The sequence below is a fragment of the Penicillium digitatum genome, chromosome 1, assembly GCF_016767815.1.
Source record: "Penicillium digitatum chromosome 1, complete sequence".
Classification (NCBI taxonomy): Eukaryota; Fungi; Ascomycota; class Eurotiomycetes; order Eurotiales; family Aspergillaceae; genus Penicillium; species Penicillium digitatum.
Window position 1 is genome coordinate 6,025,488 of NC_089384.1, and position 18,799 is coordinate 6,044,286.

Below are 18,799 nucleotides of genomic sequence, written 5' to 3' on the forward strand. Positions count from 1 at the left end.
CGAGACGCAACTCCTCTCTCCTCTATACATAGTTCTACGGATTTTTCAAAGTGTCTTCTAGCATGTTCTCTAGGCTTAATGTTCCTCAATAGCTCAGCAGTATATGGTAAGAGGCGCGCATGGTTGAGCATAGTCCGACGGCATTTTGCCAACCTAGACCATCTTTTTTAAACGGGTCGGCTGATAAGGCGCGAAAAAAAAAATCTAATCAATGAGCTTGCGACAACGACCGAGCTAGAGTGGATTAGCGCATGACGTAGTCCACACGAGCTAACGCTATCATTCCGCATGTCCGTCGGAATCGCCCTCGAGTTAAACAAAATACCGCATGGAGTAAAATGTCGAACCATGTCAGCGTAAGGCCATGCTCAAGAAGTCAGCTGTACACCTATGCCGCGTGCGTGTCCTCTCTTCTTGGCCGAGGACGGCACCCCGCCACGTCAGCTTGAGGATACCGTTATCATCACAGTGTCACAGGGTTGATAGATATTCGAGATCTGAAGAGTGACGCGCATGTATTGAAAGGCTATCATCGATGCATGGAAACCAGATGTGCTACGCTCAGGATACCACGGGTATGGAGTATCGACGGTGCATGTAGTCGCGACACCTTGAAAAGACAGAGCCAAGCTCATGGGATACGACAGCAGGCCTGCAGGACAGGCCGTGTCTTAGTTTAATAAATCATTCAAGCAAGAAAGTCAAGAGACCCAGGAGAGACAGGAGGTCTTGGCTCTTGGCGTCCGGGGACAATTGGCTCGCTCGGCTCGTGAAGCCCAAATTGCTTTGGAGCTCTGCATTTTCCCCTTCGCTTGTAGCATTGATGTACCAATCCCATGGCAATCATCAGTGCCAATTTGAGTGCCTTGCGTGTCGCGTACGAATCGCCTTTCACCTGGTTCGAGGTAGCACGACCCAACTGTTCTTCTCATTACGGTCAATACTGCCGATGAGAAGAGAAAATCACATACTCCGTACATTGGTCAAAAATCAAAATCCAATCCAATCAGAGCGATCAACCAAAAAATACCAATTGGTATCTCATGCAAACGACCCAGTTTTTTTTTTGGGGCGAAATTGGAGCTCGCGCCATCGGAGCTAAGCATCAAGACCTTTTCTCGGCATCGGAACTAACGAACTATAGGGAACATCAACATGCAAGTAGGAGAAACAAAGGCTTCAAAAATTTGATAGACACGTCTGGTGGTTTTTTTTTTAGCTGAGGTGACCGTACACAACAATAACCCGTTCGCTCGCACAGCCACCGAGCATAACCTTAGAATATTACTAGGCTCAAACGCGGCTCAGAAGATGAAACGACGGCGGATCGGTTTCCCCAGATAGAACGCCTGGTCAGTTATTTCCCGAATCATGCAAAGTGATCGATTTCAAGGCTGAATCTCGGATCTGGAGAACCTAAAATACTAGCATGATTATAGTATGGAGTGTTATCTGTATCATTGACATACCACAGCGAACGTAATCCTAACTATGATCTAATTGTTGGCCCTGCATCCTTGCACCCGAACCTGGCGGGTTATAAGTGCCGTTGAGCCTGCAACCTAGGTAGACCGTACCAATTTGGTGAGCAGCGTAAGGTATGTTGCATGTTGTATAGAATAGAACCTTCCGCAACCCCTGATTCTTCATATGCACGTCCGCTCATTGCGTACGATGTATCCAGAGCGCGGGGTTTGAAGACAAGCGAGTTGAACTAGTACGAGGTAGATCGACACGGCCAAATCCTTCGCCTAACTATAAAGGGGAAGGGAAACTTCCAAAATTGGAACACGTGTGTTCAGGGTCTTCGTGGGTGTGATTCATACAGGTTGTTGTGATTGGCGATGGAGGTCGAGTTCCTGCGGGTTGTAGCGTTAGACAGCGAACGGGCTAGCCCTAATGATCCGCACTTTATCACGGAGTACAGATTATTTTTACACCCCATCGAGATATGAATCTCACATTCCCATTCCTATGAGCGATTGAGTGTGCCGAGAACTACGATCTCACGTTGCACGGGACAATCACATTCATACCAGGGAAGACGAAGATGCCTTGGAAGCCCCCCCCCCTTCATTGGGCTTCGTTGGGTCAGACGCTAATCCTCATTAGGCTAAACGCACCGCCTTAAAGCGGCTTAGCAGCCCCGATCGTGTGAAATGCCAAGACGGACGCTTGCGCGTCTCCAGCCTTTTGAGTGGAAAAGCGGACGGAAGAATTGAGCTTTCGTACCTTGGCCGCGCGTTGGCCCTACAACCCTATCTTCAATAATCAAATTTTTCTTTTTTTTTTTTTCTCTTGTCTTTAGCTTAATGTTGAACTGGTACTCCATACGGAGTACAAAGTAAATTCAATGTACTCTGTACAAAATGCTCTTGAATATAAACCAATCAGACCACAAGCTTTGATCATCGCCTTATTAAACCCTCAAAGGTTATTGATCTTCATTGTTGTGCCCAACCGTGACTATCCTATTAACGACAACCTTAGGAGGCTTTATTTATTGCGTGACGAACCAGGTTAGGGTATAGATAGGGTCGTCATCTTTTCTGACTCATGTGTTGTACATCCTGTAATTCAGATGTATCCTGTTTACCGAAAAAAAAAGGGAATTGATAAGTACCGAGTGATCAAGTCAAGAACTGAAAAAGGATATAGAAGCCTTCAAGCCAAAGTATAGACAACGCCAAGAAAACTGACAACGATCCACGAAAATCTGGATGTGGACGTTACGTGTTCACGGATGCCAAAAAATACACAAATTACGGAAATTTCGGAAATTACGGGGAAAAAGGGTCTTTTCTCTTGGCTTTTTTTTTTTTCGTTTTCGCACACGCGGCTTGGCCGCGGGGCCCGTGATTGGGGCCAGATGCTGACGACGCTCGTAATACTGCGTACTCCGTACTCTTGTCCTCTCTCTTTCTCCCTCTCTCGCTATCCAAGGGCCTGTCTTTCTTTCTTTTCTTGACTCTCCAACAAGAGAGTGTGATTTTCAAGTGCTACGTCAATACGAGCGAGGTAGTCCCTTCTTTACTACTCGTCTCTGGCATCCCTTTCTGATTCTCTTCTTTCCCCCCCTCCAATTTTGGGTCAAATTGGACCCATTTCGCCCAAGCTCGACTATTCACCCATTTCGTATCATTCTGGATCTCCATATTCATCGTCTTGCAAGTCGGCCGTGACTTCCTCATCGACTATGGCGGACGGCAGACATCGGGCTACCCAGCCTGCCCCAAGTGGCTATGACGCCTCCTCTCTAACCCACGAATTCGAGCAGCTGATGCGCACGAAACGACTCAACCGACTTCATGAACCTTCTCGTTCGCATAATCACTCGCCATCGCCATCACCGTCTCCGATGTCCAGTTCGTCAATCCCACCGCCACCGACACGAGCTCCACCACCGCCTCCCACGTCAGGCACCCCTGCCGCTGCTCCCTCCCAAAAGCCATCCACAACCTCATCAGCACTACGCGGTCTTCCTATCATGCCATCGCCTCCACAGGATGCAGCTTCACTCAAATTTTACAATTTATTGAAGGGGTTATCAGTTACACCAACCAAGTACGAAAATCCGGGTCTTTTGGATGAAGCGTTGTGCGTCATTCCGCTTGATCGCCTATATTCCGAGGCCGAGGAAGAATCCCAAATTATGCAGGCTCAGGCCGCCAGCGTCGCAGGGAAGCCGGAATGGGGCTACCAAGATTGTGTGATCCGAGCATTGTTAAGGTATGTTGGAATCCCTAGATGGTCTAGACTCATTTCGCCCTTGCTAACATATCTTTATCCAGATGGTTCAAGGGGTCATTTTTCCAATTTGTCAACAATCCTCCATGCTCCAAATGCCACATGCCCACGATCGCCCAAGGCATGACCCCTCCCACCCCCGACGAGACCGCTCGGGGCGCAACCCGAGTCGAGCTGTACCGTTGCTCCGATACTACTTGTTCCGCCCACGAGCGATTTCCGCGGTATTCTGACGTGTGGCAATTGCTACAATCTCGACGAGGCAGGGTTGGCGAATGGGCCAACTGCTTCAGCATGTTCTGTCGCGCAGTGGGGGCTCGAGTCCGTTGGGTCTGGAATTCCGAGGACTACGTCTGGACCGAAGTGTACTCTGAACACCAGCGGCGATGGGTGCATGTCGATGCCTGTGAGGGTGCCTGGGACCAGCCTCGTCTGTATACCGAAGGATGGCAACGCAAGATCTCTTACTGTGTGGCCTTCTCCATCGACGGTGCGACCGATGTTACCCGCCGCTACGTTCGTAACTTCTCCCGACACGGAAGCCCTCGCAATCGCGCCCCTGAAGAAGTTGTTCTGTGGTCCATTCACGAAATCCGACGCAAGCGTCGCGAGAACATGTCCAAGACCGACCAACGCCGCCTGATCAAGGAAGATGAGCGTGAAGAGAAGGAACTCCGATGCTACATGGCATCTGCTCTGGCAGCAGAGATAAACAATATGCTCCCACAGGGTCTCGTCGGTCGCCCCGAGGACCAGAAACACCCAGGTGCTCGCCAGGAGGCCTCGACCGAGTGGCTCGCCGCGCGAGGCCATGGTAACTCAGGACCCGACCGTTCCCGTGAAGGACGGTAAAATCTCTGCTAGTAAACTGGCTTCACATCAACCCCTTGGCTTTTGGAATTTTACATCAGCCACACCACCCATCGAATGACTCTGCGACCTGGATATTCATTATTCCATAGCCCCCTTTCTCGCATCGGAGGACTAGCCGGGCGCAGCGATGTTCGAGAAACCCTCAGGCCATATTGGTTCTGATCATTGACCACAGCCATTGCGGTCGCGCTCGGCAATTTTGTCCGCGCCGCTGACGTCCCTGGGCGTCAGCAATAGATGGACAACTTTGCTATCTTGACCATGATTCAAGCATCTGCGACCGCAGACTTGGACCGGCTGGCCCCGGGCCGGCCTGTCCACAATGTCTGGCGAGATTGACCCATCGTATCCCTGATCATCGACCTTGCAACTACTTTCCTACGCTCCGATCACGCCGATATCTTCCACTCCCTTGCTCTTCTCTTCGATCCTACATCCGGATCCTGCTTTTGTCCCGGCTATCTTTCACTTTAATATGGGTTACACCTGGGGTCCTCGCTTCACGGGTTTTGCATGGTGTCTATGGTGACAACGATATCTTCTCTCTTTCTCTTTGCTCAATTTTTCTATTGCTAATAAATTTGTGGAGACCGCCCGAAAATACAATGTACGAGTCATGGGAAGCTTTTTTTTTTTTTTTTTTTTTTGCATGTTCTGGCAGGATCGCCAGTCCGATCTTTATCCTCATATACCTGACCAGCTTTTTTCAAGGGTCAATTTCCTTGTCTACCAGTGTGCTTGCCCCATTCAACACCAAGCTTTTCTGATTCTTTTGTATACTTCGTATCCCCTCCATGGATAAATTACAAAGCTACCAGTTTGATTGTGATGAGCAATCTTCCCCGCGCTCTCCCTAGCGCCGCCAGTGGAGTCGAGTTCAGAGTTTTTCCCCCTGGCGACATCACATATCATCATAACCCCGTGAACCATAGGAGACAGTAGGGGACTCTGTACCCATGTACGCTGTGTAATGTACATCATACTTTGTGCCGGGAATGGAGAGATCAGACTGGATTTCATGTTGAATCTCCTCCGTACACCATTCCTATTTCACACCAGGCGAAACACGTGTTCAATTTCGACTAGATGTATTTATAGGCTCGTCATGGTGGGTCCAGGGTCTCACCTGAATGGGTGGAGAGTATTTTATAGGGAGAGATGAGAAAAGGCCGAGGATCTCCGTTGTGTATGTTGTATATTGCAAGGTCGTACGGAATACATAGGATTTGTTGTACAGAGTATATAATTTCGGATAGGATCGACATACCTGGAACGTACAGAATTAGATGCCCGAGTATGTGTCGACGAAACTCCGATGTTCCGATGCTAGGATGTAGATCTGCCACATACTCCGAAGTGATACCGAAACACGCCATCCCCCCCCCCAAAAAAAATAAGAACGTGACGACGCCATGTTCAACGTACATCGTCTATTAACTAGACGATCATCGCAACATACACCAAACAGGAATTCATCACGCCATTGCGGATCTTGAATGAGCATCATTGTGTACCTCACACCGCTGAGATCCAGCAGTCGATGCCCCTCCGACGAAGATCTGCCCCTATACGATCCAATTGATGCAAATAATAAGACTGACCCTGCAGCCTCAGCTCCCAACTTCCCCGAGACCCAGCCATAGCCGTAGCATTCGAATCGCAAGCCCCCATAGAAGAAAGCGACCCGGAATCAGACCCTAAACTCTTACAAGAGTCGTCATCCGAACTGAACCCCCCCTGCCCCTCCCCCTCCCCCTCCCCCTCCCCCTCCCCCTCCCCATCAACATCCCCATAATCCTTCTTCCCACTGCATTCCCAATACTCCGAATCCCAACCCCGTCTCGAAACAGACCTCACAACCACCCCCTTCAAAGGCTCCAAAAACCCCGCCAGTTTCTCAACAGGCTCGCTGAACCAACTACTCTCCAACACGAGCACGAATGACCGCAGTGATCCCAGTTGGGATACAGCCCGGCACGTTTCACTCCATTGCGCTCGTCCAGCGGACACATACACCGCGCGCACGGAGTCCTTGCTCGGTAACCAGTGGCCTGGGAAGGACCAGCGTAGCTCGATGGCGCGGATGCGGTCCCGGTGTTCTGGCGGGATCGTTGGAAGGAGATATGGGAGGGTCCAGGGGTTACTGAATTCTAGGGTTGGGAGGGTATAGAGGAGGGGGATGGATTCATGGTATCTGGGAGGGGGGGAGCGGGGAGTTTATCAGTATTGGGAGTGGGGGAGGATTGAGTGTAGATCTCCCCTGAGAGGTGAGCAGGAGAGGTATGCATATTGCACAGGGGACGTCGGATAGGGGGAGGGGGAAGGGAAAGGGAAAGGGAAAGGGAAGGGAAAGGGAAAGGGAAGGATAAATGTTTCAACCATACATCTGCCGACAAGTCAACGCTAGACCCAGTAGCTTAACCTTGTTCCAGCGGAGGAGATCGGCTTCTTTGGCCGGCTGGGAGATGCCCGTGCCATGGCAGATCTCGCAGAATAAATTGCTGCTCTGGCGTGTGTGGCGTTTGGGGGATGAAGACTTGGTTTTAGGCCCGAGCGCACATGGACACACCACGTGTCTGAGTCGCTGCTTGCTGCATTGGATGATGTGGATTCGTTGGTCGGCCAGGACAAATTCCCAGATCAGTAGCCGAAGCTCCGGTGATAGCCGGGTGAGGAGTCGGCTTCGGAGTTGGGGGGAGGGGCTTTCTATTGTTTGGCGACGGGGGAGGGGAGAGGGTTTGTGGCCTGTTTCAAGTCTGTTAGAGAGAGTCAAGACAAGGATAGACAGTGATTTACTCTGATACCGCTGAAGCAGCACATCCTCCCATGAGAAGACCCCGTGTTTGATACGGGCCATTGTTGATAGGAACTCTGTTGGTCCTCGTTAGAATCATAAACAGAGAGATAGTGACAAGGGACAGCGAGGTTGCTTCATAAATAATACCACAAGACCTGTCTGCATCTGCTGACCCTATGGGGTACGACACGTTCCCATCAATCCGAAAGGGCAGCGCCAAGCGGTCCGGTTAAGGGCCAAAGAGTCGGTGAGGGTAGAAGCGGCATAGGATCGAGTTCATGAGGTGGTTATATGTTTCTGAAATGAGAAAGAGAACGAGAAAGGAAGTGCGGAAGAAAATAACTCGGGCTGTCTGTAGATCCTTTTGAACATGCCGTACCGCGTTCGATACTCCGTTGGACTCTATCCTCTCTCCAACATTAACTCGATGTCGTTCAAAAGCAGTTGGCTTGTGACCATCCGTTACTGCTCTTCATATTCCTATCTCACGTTCCACCTTACAATGCTGAGGAACCTTGATGTTGTGGATTTCTTCTACCGCGTGAGATTTTCCGATCTAAGCTGCCGCCTTATAAGGACGTTCAAAGCCAGCCTCTGAATACACTAGGAAAGAACGGAAAACCATAAGTGGAAGAAATCTAATCCACGCGAGCAGCAGGAAGACAAGCGGTGAAGGACAAGACGGGACATGAGTGGTCTGCTTCGCTATAACCAGGAAGGGCCGCGCTCTCGTCGGAGGCTTGAAGTCCATTGCTAGCAATGGTCACGCGACGGTCTTGGACGTGAAGCGACCATTCTCGTAGGATGTCTTGTCGGCTTTGGCAAATTGAACCCATATGGTGAAATGTACCAATTTTGCTTCGCTGACTTGGAGCCATTCCTTATGACTCTCATTGTATCGTTTGCATTTTTCTTCGAGACTATCATGCTTTGGGGAAAATTCGGCACAGAAATGCTGCTCAATGCGATAGACATAGGGTCCTAATTCCTTTTTAATACGCTGAGCTTTGGCACTGTTCGTGGCTGCCAAAACTCGTCTCGGGGTTTGTGGTGCATCCGACTTTGGAACATTTTTGGTTCTCGAGAGTGACAGATGAGGTAGATGAACCCGCCTTTTTGATCTGTACCTGTGAGAGTCTTGAGCAACTTGCAACTCAAGTTGAGTTACACCTCGTATTTATCGATAGGTGATGTGCAGGTTTTACAGAGTTCGAACTCTGTCGCTGGCGGTAGAGTAGAAATGATTGACGCTTCCACCAAGCTCTCATAACGACAGATTTGCAGTTTGCAACAAAGCTGGTGTCTCTTTTCATCATTGCACAGCTCCCTTTGATCAATGAGTCTTTGCATCGTTAGCGACGCGGGCAAAGGCACCTGTCGATCAATTTCCGCTAGGACCTCTTCAAACACAACATCCTTGTCATGAAACCTGCGGTCAGGTTCATTTGAGATAGCAACCATTTGCCTAAACTTCCTTTCCCCTGTTGGAGGTTGGCTCCTGCAATTTTATTGCTTCAGGGCTCCATGCCATCTTTGAGCTGGGCACATCTGAGTATATGAGTCCAGATGCTAACCCCGGTAGGCTTGAAAGATAAAGGATAAGTTGGCTGGTATCTCTGTGGTAGACTGCATCATTCCAACGGTAAAAAGGAGGCGAGAGTGGATATGAGAAAACCAATAAGGAGCACGGAGTACTTTGGGAGCGCATTGTGAAACAAAACCGCAGGATGCTCTCGACCAGCCCGAGTGGGGGGTGGGGTTAAACCCCAAGATAAAAGGCTTTGAGTGTCCCTATGTCCCCTCCTCTCGGCCTATATAAGTGCGATAGATCACAATCCGGGCATCTACTTTATATTATATCAGAGAATCCACCGACAAACTGACGTAGGCGGCGTTGAGCGGTTGGTTACCGTCCTATATTTGCCATGGCCGACAGAGGGGGTGCCCGGTCGTTTCTGAGATAGTTTCGGCTAGACAGAGAGGATTAGAGAATCTCGTGCAAGGTTAGAGACTTTGGGGTGGCTTATACGACTGTGTCGGAAAATCGCGTGCATTAGTATTGACAAGGATGCTCAGCCATCCCATCGAACGTCTTCCGAGGTCAAGTTTGTTGGATTGGGCTGACCTAAGCCACAGACCGAGGGTGCAGTAAATGCAAAGGCGTACAGGGCACTCCGTACCTCTCAAAGATAAAAAAAAGAAAGAGGATTGACGCCTTCCATGTGGATGCTGTAGAGGCTGCCAGACACCGACGTTGGATGAACATTGGGGGCCAAAAGTTCAAGCCCCGCTCTGACGGAAATGAGGGAGGAATTCAGAAGGCATCCACGCGTCCGATAGACTTGATGCAGCGTCTAGCAGCAATTTCCACATCAAAAATAACTCCGTACCTTGCTAGGCTACAGCCGGAACCCTGTAGTCTGGACTAAAGTAGATGAGCACTGAGAAAATAATAATTGCAAGAGGACAGTACATTGTTTGGGATAGCATGTTGTATCTTATTGCTGTTCTATAGGTAACTCTCACACGTCTCAAGTGAGCGAACCCGCTCATCTATGCAAAGACCCTGGACTCCCAGGGCCATAGAGAAGTCGTGCTAAAATTCGGACCGTAACTCACTCAAGGCTAGACCCAAAGTGTTGATCTGGGGCTTCACTAGTAATCCGTCCGACAGCATAGCCAACCCAGCTGGCTGCAGCTGGTCGATATTGTCCTCCGCCGGCAAAGTGCCCACATAGGCATTGAAGTTGTAGATGCCGCAGACGCACGTGTCAAGAACGTCCTTCAAGCTCGTCCCCGACAAAGCCTGAACCGTCCGGAAGCCGCGGGTGACCTTGAAACTCTGCTTGCCCACTCCCATCGGTACTGAGTGTGACCAGACCCCCGGGGGTGCGATGTAGGTCTCAGTCTTATCACCAGACTGCACCCGCACCATCGCAGGCTTCTTTAGTATCGTGACGATGAAAACCTCGTCCAGCATGGTGTCGGCGCCGTCCGGCCGGCCGCGGAAAAAGTTGCCGGTGTTGTTGTTGGCGCTGCCTTGCATGGTTGTATCCGTTGGGTCACAATCGACGCCCTTCATGTTTGGCCGGTACCAGTAAACCAGTTTCTCTTCCTCTATGAATCTGATCGGCAACTTGGAGCCTGCTTTGTAAGCGGCGATGAAAGGCTTTGCCATGTCGAGCCAGCCGTTGTGAGGCCTGTTTCCTTGTTAGTTGATGTTTCCGTCAGTTTGCCAGGGTGAGTTATCTCTACTTACATGTCCATCGCCCACTTCGAGGCACCATCGTCTGTGTGTGGTGACGCCAGCGGGCCAACATAGTGTGACTCACCATAGTCATTCCAGGTGATGATCTCCACAAAGCGAGGGCTGAGACGTAGGATCTCTTTCCACCGTTCATACCACAGCAGGTCGGAAGGGAACACCCAGTTCTTGCTGTAAGAGACCTCGGGGCCATAGTGAGTTGAGAACCAAGGTGAAACGGCTATTGATCAATCAGCAAACATGCACAGAAGAGCCAACCGATTCCGGCTACTCACGCGCAATGTATGCTTTTCCCTGAAGAGCTTTAGTATAAACCTCATCGCTATCTGCAACAGTGACCTTCTGCTCAGCAGTCGGAGCCTTGTTGTTTCCATCACTGTCCCAGCCCATCCAGTTCAAAGCGCCGTCGATCTTATCGAAATCACCCTGACCAGGCTGGAAATTCGGTGCAAAGAAGATCTCACTGCCAGCAGCAGATCTGATTGCGTCGACATCGACACCGTCACCTAAAAATGACGATACAAAGACCTTTCCATCGACCATGAGTTGTGCGGGATGGTTTGCGTACTGCGCGATCTTGAGGCCGACTTCGCTACCTTGGCTAGTCTGCCACCAGTTGAAGTCGAAGGACATGAACACTTTCATGCTGTTGTTGGCGGCAGATTCATAGGCATAGTTCAGTTGAGTGTCGGTGTAAGAGTCGGTGCCAATATTCAATGCAAAGGCGTCGATGCCCGCCTCTTTGGCACGTTTCATGTCATCGTCATAGTCGCAAGCGCCTTCACGGTTGCTGACGATGCCCATCTAGATAGTGTTAATGTAAATTGCGGGGTTAAGCAATATATTAAAAGGTGGAACTTGCCATAAAATGACAGAAAACTAACTTGTTTCCTACGTTTTCGTCGGTAGAGACCATGTTGGTACTGTAATTGAGTGGAGTCGGGGAAGCGAAGGTGAAAGAAAATAGGCCAACCAGGGCCACGAATAAGAATAACATGGCTGTTGAGCGGTGAAGAATTCCAAGAACCAGCCAAGGAATCTTTCCACTATGCGAAGCTGGATGATGAAGATAAAAAGGAGTGACTGATCCAGCTTAATGAGTGACTGGAAATGAGAAATGAGAGTGAAAAAAGAGAGGACAAGACTTGGGAGTCAAAGAAGTAGATACATCGGGGTGCTTTTTTTTTACAAAGCCACATTGTCCCCTCTTTATATGCAGCGGAACAATTCATCAATTTAGACAATGAAGCCCTAAAGTGGGCTGTTGCCTTTCAAGAAAAACCAAAAGAAATCCTGGCGGCCCGACTGCCATAGTGCCCTGTGTCATACGAGGGTCAGCTCTTGGGTTCCGACTGGGTCAGGAAGGCCAAACGATGCCTCTCAGCGATCTGATTAGTTGAAATGAAATGAGTCCAGGGGCAGAGGCTGACGGGGAGAAGCATCTAATAATCCACAAGGCTGTCGGATTGGCCGAACAATGCCTCCATCAGCCCAGCGGCTAATTAACGGAGGTGATCCACCTAAAATGATAACAAGGACTACGCTGATTAGATAAAAAGGGGCATTCCAATAAATCTCATCTTGAAACATGAAACATCTTATACATCCAAGAGATCGGGGGTTCATTCACAAAGCAGGTGCACGGTGTATCCCCGTGGAAGTGCAATCATTGCGGGGGGTGCCTTGGCATCAATTTGTTTTAAAACACCAGACTCAAAATTGAAGAGTCTGTCTCGATCATTTGTTATCAATCTAATGGATCTTCTTTCTTAATTGGTAAACTGGCCCCTTACGGTTTTCTTATAAAAAAGAAAGAGACCCTCCTTATGGAGGGGAGGGTCCGCCTATATGAAAAGGATGACCCAAATGAAAGATTTTCATATACATCAATTCAACCACCATGTAATGCACCACTAGATTGTCTATTAATTAATCCTAAATGGAATATGGAGTTTCTATCAATCAGATGCGCTACTACTATTATGAAAAAAAAAAAAGAAAAACAATCAAAAGAACGTACCTCAATCTTAGGAAATACCTCCTTCCACTTCCACTTCTTTTTTTCTTAGCCGGCTTGTTTTGCTTGATGTCTTTGACCTAGCTTAGATCAATGATACCGGTGATTCGTAAATCACGGCGAGAAGTATCGTCCCGGGTGTGGTAGGCCCCTATAACGGCTCTTATTAATTTAAATTCCCGTTACAGCTAAAGAGCTAATATGGCCTATGCCTTAGCGCCCTTTACAAGCTTTACTAGCCCTTATCATAGCGCTTTCTAGTAGGTTCGTGTCAGTTAAGCCGATAGCTAATCCTTTGAATCCTTATCGCGGCTTCTAGAGTACTAATGTCACGGATAACTATGTGCGCTCAGGCATTGCCCTTATAACTAAACTGCAAAGGTATGCTGTTGTTCAGATGCAAATCTTGTCAACCGGGTAAGATACGCTGGCTAGGAGAGGAACACAATGAATTCCATTGAAGTGTGCCAAGACTAATTCTTGCCTGGAGGATCCCAGCCCATAGGGAAGCTATAATACGCCAGCCACTTCTCCGAGCGTTTACCCAACAGACCAAACGACCATTTTCGAATCAATTCATGGAATAGACCTTTTTTTGGCAGTGGCATGTACAACATAAGTAGGTTCTCCACCCTCTGGACCACAGCTGGAAGGGGGTTTGCCAAATTTTGGCGATAAAATTTGGGAATCTTTTCTTCAAAAATTTGCGGGATCCACTTATAGTGGCTACTTCAATAGCCGCACTATACGGATGCTTATACACACTAAAATCCACCGATATTAAGAGGTTGAAGGACACGACTAGTACAGGAGAGTGAGAAGAAGAATATTTTACTATTCATCTTATAAGGTTCGACGAAATATCATACTAAATAGGAACTTAAACCGTTATATTAAAACTAGCCTCTTTCCACTAAGTATACGGCTAACTGTCCACTTGTCTTCGAGAATAAAATGTAGTAGTGATAGTAATTTGAGGACAGCTTATGAAAGATCCAACCATACAAAAGTGCTTTGAAATTTACATAAAGTCCTTTCTCACATTGCACTAAGCTTCCGGCCATCTGGATATCTTCCAACTTGTGGGTTCGACCTTTCTAGCGCCGACGAAGACGGCTATCAGGACCCCTAAATTCTCACGTAGCTTTCGAGATATTAGGCTTAGTTTATTTTAAGAGAGATTCGAGAGCTTTAAGAAACTGACTCTCCATATCACTATCAGTTTTTGGCATTTTTGGTGGTGTAGCTAGTGTTCGAAGTAAAAAGGGTAGAATTCCAAATCATCTTTCATTTGGGCGATCCGTTTCCTGTACGGAGTAGGTATCGGACTCTCCGTAAGGAGGTTTTGAATTTCTTGAAAAAAAAATTGAAGGGCTGGTTAGCACAAAAGAGGGATAGTCTAAGGAGTTTCCTGCGCTAGAGATCCCACATTAGATCCTCGTCTCTCGACACGATTTCCACGGGGGAGTAGCGGTGTAACGGTGTTTCGAATAAAGCCTTGCGACGGATATTTGCCTTTGGAATCCCCGGGATTGGCATATATCTGCCATATACCCAGCTTTTCAAGAGACCTGATTTAATTGACTGCTACAGTCCATCACATTCACGGCTCGGGGTTGACACGCAATCGGGAATATTATATCAAACAAGTCAATTCTAGATATTTCGTGGTTCAATTAATCATAATTCATAGATTCTAGCCTCACTCGAGCGATCTTTGCTAGAGGTAATCCCCATAGTCCGAACTAAAAGTAAAGAGAAAAACTTTGCCATCAAGGCCCTGTGATGGACTGTCTTAAAGCACAGCAAAGGCAGAGACATAGCTCACTGAGCTGTCATCAATTTCCTCTACATCTGAGCTACGCTCGTACCGCAGGAAGTAAAAGCGTCCTTCCTGATCAGCTGCATAACTTGCCGCGATGAATTCCAGGGCTGCCATGATTACCCCGATCGGATGGCGCCCGCAAACTGTGTTACCCGTGCGTTCAATTATGTCCAGAAAGGACTTTGCAGATCCTGTCGTGATGGCAGCCATGGTAGCCATGTCAAATGCTGAGATGCTCTCGTGAATGGCAGGTCCACGACTTGAGATGCGATCGCGTTGCCGCAAGGAGTGACCAAGCGAAACCATATCGACGGCCTGATGAACGCTGCTTGCAGCCATTCCAGGTTGCGGAAGTATATCACCAGATAATGGGAGTTGTGGCCCTGGCCTGGGGGCTTGCGGAACATAGTAGGTGTAGCGGAATCGGAGACCCCAGTGGCAGAAATCTGAACTTATCACAAAGGCGTTTTCTGGGTCCGCCAGGTAGGGGGCTAGGAGGGCCCCAAATGCCTGCTCTGTCGCAGCTGAGGTATTTCCGACCATTATCGGGACTAAAGGTGGGTACTCAGAGGCCGAAGAATCTGGATATTGGAGCTGAAGCAAGCGGTGGATGTAGGGCAGGTGCATCTCGATGCTGTGCTCGTCTTCATCAACCGAACGTGACATAGTTGTGAATCTAATCTTTGTCCCATTCGGTTTGGTTGCCTGGGTTTCGAAAAGCTGGGTAATCAGCTCCGTGTCTAGCGGAAGGGGCTCATCGGAGAGAGGGGTGCGGTAGGAAGTTAGTGTTGGAAGAGCCAGCGTTGCGAGTGAGACATGGTGTGACGGTCCCAAAATGAAGATTCGCTTTCTATTTGTGAAGTTAGAGGATTTTCATAAATAGAAGCAGGGGATAAGCTCACGCTTTGGAGAGATCCAGTGCCTTGTATGCGTAGGCCGCGCAGGGCCCCGAGTATGAATACCCCGCATGCCTAGTAGATTAGCACAATTGGTAAGATAACATCATGTTTATGATGAAGGTCTTAGACATACGGTGCGATGATCACTCTGGCTCCTGGAGTTGGCAGCGAGCCAACCTTCTCCATCGTGTCTGGCACCTGCGCTAGCCAGCCATCCAGCTGACGGGCCAGGGTACGGGCACTGTCTGAGTACCATGATCCAGAGTGAGAGGCCTGTCGAGATGGCATGGTAGGGTTTGAGTTAATAAGTTTGTGTCAAGGTCAAACGTGAGAAGTTGTTGAAGATGCCCAGCTGCAAGCTAAAGCTCTCCAATCGAGTAGAAGTGGGGGAGCGGGGGATCCCGAACGCTGTAGCCGGCGCGCGGATTGAAATATAGTGCAAGAAATTGGTGTGGATTGGATTTAATCTGCTTATTAAATACCGAGAAAGTTCTACAGTAGTTGTTTATCTTCTATGGGGGTTTCTAGTCAACGTCGAATTGTAGATGTCTACATCTGAATGTCAATTGTTACCTTCGGAGCACGGATATGTAGTCAAACTGACAAACAGATTTAAGTTATCGGATGGAACAGCTACATAGGAAATAATGACCATTCGCAAGAGTGCCGAACGAAACAACTGTCAAAACTGCATTGGATGTCCCTGTACATATCATGTTTGTAGAAGTGTAGTCCTGGACGTCGAAAGAATGATCGCGACTCGTAGTCGTAGTCGGGTGATCGAGGCAATGGCATTGGTATCTATAGGTCACATATATCCATTAAAGTAGTAGCAGTCTGCTTCTCCAAGATATACAGAGACTCAGACTCCATGATGTGGAAAGTTGTTGTTGGCAGCATGTGAGTTTGTACCTATATTACCCGTTTTGGCTTAGCCCGACGGAATGCAACGCGAATCCCGGAGATGACGCGCTCAGCCAATTGGGTTCGCATAGTCCAGTCCCCGTCTCACTCTCTCACGACACCTCTTCTCATGCCATTGCCATCCCGGTGACACATTTAAATACGCGGCTACTTCTACACACCCTCTACCGATTCTCCTTAGTATATACACCAAAATTTCAAGATGTCCCTCAAACGGAAAGCTTCGTTTACAGCTCTCCCGACCAGTCAGTCAGTTCCGGCTCCCAGTGAATGGGGTATGGTGATGGATGGGAGCACACATCTCCACAGTCGGACGCGAAAGCGGTTCAGAGACGATCGTCCTAGTGACCAAGTGATTTACCGTAAGTGCCTCGCCTCGCCCCCGTGGCTCTGTCCCTTGATTGTGTCAACGGGCAGCCTTGCTGACAGCTAGCAGAGAACACCCTACGATGGATCTTCTCCGCTCAAAAGCAGCAGGAGTCTACACAGGCCTCCGATATGAATATGGTAGACTCACAGCCGACTCTCGAAACACCAGAAGCTGTTGACCCCCGACAGCAAACATTAGACCGATTCTTCCAACACAAACCCCAGCAATTATCGTCTTTCCGACCATCCCGCCAAGCACTTGCACCTCGAGCCAATGAGACTGCGCTCGCCCAAGAAGATCTCCTGCGTCGCCGGGCGTTTAATCAGATGAGCTCCGGAGACAGCTCGAGCGAGAGCAACAGTCCCGGATCCAATCAGACGGAGAATGATATGAACATGGACGTGGACATGGATCGCAGAGGTGGTAGTGATTGGTTGGTTCAGGCGCCCAAAAACTGGGTAGGAGGAGGGGCCTGGATGTAATTTGGCCGTACGGGTCATTTTTCATCATCGTGCGCTGGTGTTTATACCGGGGGAGGTTATTATTTCATTTCCATCGACTTCATGATACCAATTGGTTTATCTCTCAAGGTGTTGCTGGCTACTCAATTTGCCTTGCTCTTCTTCCTTGCTCAATAAATAAACCGAGAGATTTTTCGGTTCTTGGCGTCTATGGGAGCCTGGGGATGCTTGAACGACTTAGGGGCTTTGACTTTTAATGAACCTATGAAACGAGAAATCTGAATCTGGCTTAAATCTATGTTTCAGGGACTTGTGACTTCATTTGTAGTATTGGATAAGGGCGTATATTAAATACAGCCCTGTGTAGCTACGATGGAGGCGTTGTGATCGCTTACCTAGAATGGTGACTTATATGACTAGTTCGATAATAACCACTAATGTGTACATTTATATACGCTTACAGTAAGGCTAGTAGCTGATTTTGCTTCAAGTTTATTGAGTCATTGTTATTTAGACGCTCTTTAGCTCTTTCTAAGCTGTACCTTGTCGTGTGGTGGCTGTTGTGCTGTCGGCTTAATGTGGCCTCAGGCACCAAAAAAGTTGCTTGTCCCGACGTTCGTCCCTCCTTCAGTTGAACCACAAACCCAGGGAATCCCAAACCGCAAGAGAAATTACTAAACTTTGCCAACCCCCCGAATTATCCGACTCTGTACTTCCTACGTCAGAATCATTTTCAGCTCGGCAACTCTCAGACTTCAACTCCCCCGCACATTGGAGGTCCTTGGGCTGCTGACACGAACAACGCACCAACCACAATGGATCACGATCCGTCTGTTCAATACTTGGAAGGGCTGTTGGGTCGCACATTACGGATCCATACCACAGATACTCGGATGTTTGTCGGGCTTTTCAAGTGTACCGATGCGGTAAGCAGTTGCCTCAGAACCACGCGCTAAAGGCTTTGAAACAGAATACAGCGAGTGGTACTAATCGACAATTCCTCGATAGGACCGGAACATTATCCTCGCCAACTCTTTTGAATATCGTATGCCCACCAAATCAGCCGTACAAGCCGCCGCAGACGAGAAGCAGTGGGGAGAAGGGTCGGAAACAAAGAGTACGACCATCAAAGTCAACATGACACACCGGTTGATAGGCCTCATTGTGATTCCAGGACGACACATTACGAAAATAGAGCTGGAGTAAGCCTTAAATTGATACCAGCTCGGGCTCGTGTCCACATGACCTTCACGTTTCCACCTGGAGATCGTTCTTTACCCTGTTCTCGAATAATACATCTAGCCCTACTGCCCCGCAATGCCAAGCAGTATGACAACAACCTACTGCACCCACCCACGCGATATGCCGCAGCAGAGGCCCGGTTTCTGCCCTGCGCTCACAATTACCCTGGTCCCTGCTTTTCCCGCCAGGACGAGAAGTTAGACGTGGGCCTGTCAAGATGAGGCTTGCTTGCAGAGGCGCTCGTCGGTCATCAACTTGGCACCGGGACCACAGCAGCTGCATCGCATTGTCGCAGCATCTGAGGTGGCTTGATCGTCAGGTCTGCAGTCAAGTTATTGGATAGGAAGATTGTTCGTGGCAGGCGTTCTCGTCCAACAAG

The 18,799-nt window shown here is 48.8% G+C and overlaps 6 protein-coding genes across 6 annotated transcripts; 3 read left to right on the plus strand and 3 right to left on the minus strand.

Annotated features, from left to right (window-relative positions):
- Window positions 1-3,196: 3,196 nt before the first annotated feature.
- Pdw03_4404 (Peptidase (PNG1), putative) lies at window positions 3,197-4,599 on the plus strand (the record flags this gene model as incomplete). Its single annotated transcript, XM_014675698.1, has 2 exons — window positions 3,197-3,729; window positions 3,792-4,599. The coding sequence occupies 2 exons, from the start codon at window positions 3,197-3,199 to the stop codon at window positions 4,597-4,599; spliced, it is 1,341 nt and encodes a 446-aa protein (XP_014531184.1).
- Window positions 4,600-6,310: 1,711 nt separating this feature from the next.
- On the minus strand, window positions 6,311-7,477 carry Pdw03_4405 (Glycoside hydrolase family 71; the record flags this gene model as incomplete). Its single annotated transcript, XM_066100737.1, has 4 exons — window positions 6,311-6,317; window positions 6,473-6,814; window positions 7,005-7,365; window positions 7,417-7,477. The coding sequence occupies 4 exons, from the start codon at window positions 7,475-7,477 to the stop codon at window positions 6,311-6,313; spliced, it is 771 nt and encodes a 256-aa protein (XP_065956137.1).
- Window positions 7,478-10,013: 2,536 nt separating this feature from the next.
- Pdw03_4406 (Glucan endo-1,3-alpha-glucosidase agn1) lies at window positions 10,014-11,598 on the minus strand (the record flags this gene model as incomplete). Its single annotated transcript, XM_014675695.1, has 4 exons — window positions 10,014-10,617; window positions 10,677-10,902; window positions 10,958-11,486; window positions 11,545-11,598. 4 exons carry the CDS (start codon window positions 11,596-11,598, stop codon window positions 10,014-10,016), a joined length of 1,413 nt encoding a protein of 470 aa, XP_014531181.1.
- A 2,896-nt stretch (window positions 11,599-14,494) lies between these two features.
- Window positions 14,495-15,711, minus strand: Pdw03_4407 (UPF0103/Mediator of ErbB2-driven cell motility (Memo), related; the record flags this gene model as incomplete). Its single annotated transcript, XM_014675694.1, has 3 exons — window positions 14,495-15,374; window positions 15,427-15,495; window positions 15,557-15,711. The coding sequence occupies 3 exons, from the start codon at window positions 15,709-15,711 to the stop codon at window positions 14,495-14,497; spliced, it is 1,104 nt and encodes a 367-aa protein (XP_014531180.1).
- Window positions 15,712-16,549: 838 nt separating this feature from the next.
- Pdw03_4408 (Ribonucleoprotein LSM domain, eukaryotic/archaea-type) lies at window positions 16,550-17,199 on the plus strand (the record flags this gene model as incomplete). The annotated part of the gene is made up of 2 exons (XM_014675693.1): window positions 16,550-16,709; window positions 16,784-17,199. 2 exons carry the CDS (start codon window positions 16,550-16,552, stop codon window positions 17,197-17,199), a joined length of 576 nt encoding a protein of 191 aa, XP_014531179.1.
- A 794-nt stretch (window positions 17,200-17,993) lies between these two features.
- Window positions 17,994-18,384, plus strand: Pdw03_4409 (Ribonucleoprotein LSM domain, eukaryotic/archaea-type; the record flags this gene model as incomplete). Its single annotated transcript, XM_066100738.1, has 3 exons — window positions 17,994-18,104; window positions 18,187-18,295; window positions 18,353-18,384. The coding sequence occupies 3 exons, from the start codon at window positions 17,994-17,996 to the stop codon at window positions 18,382-18,384; spliced, it is 252 nt and encodes an 83-aa protein (XP_065956138.1).
- Between the last annotated feature and the right edge of the window lie 415 nt (window positions 18,385-18,799).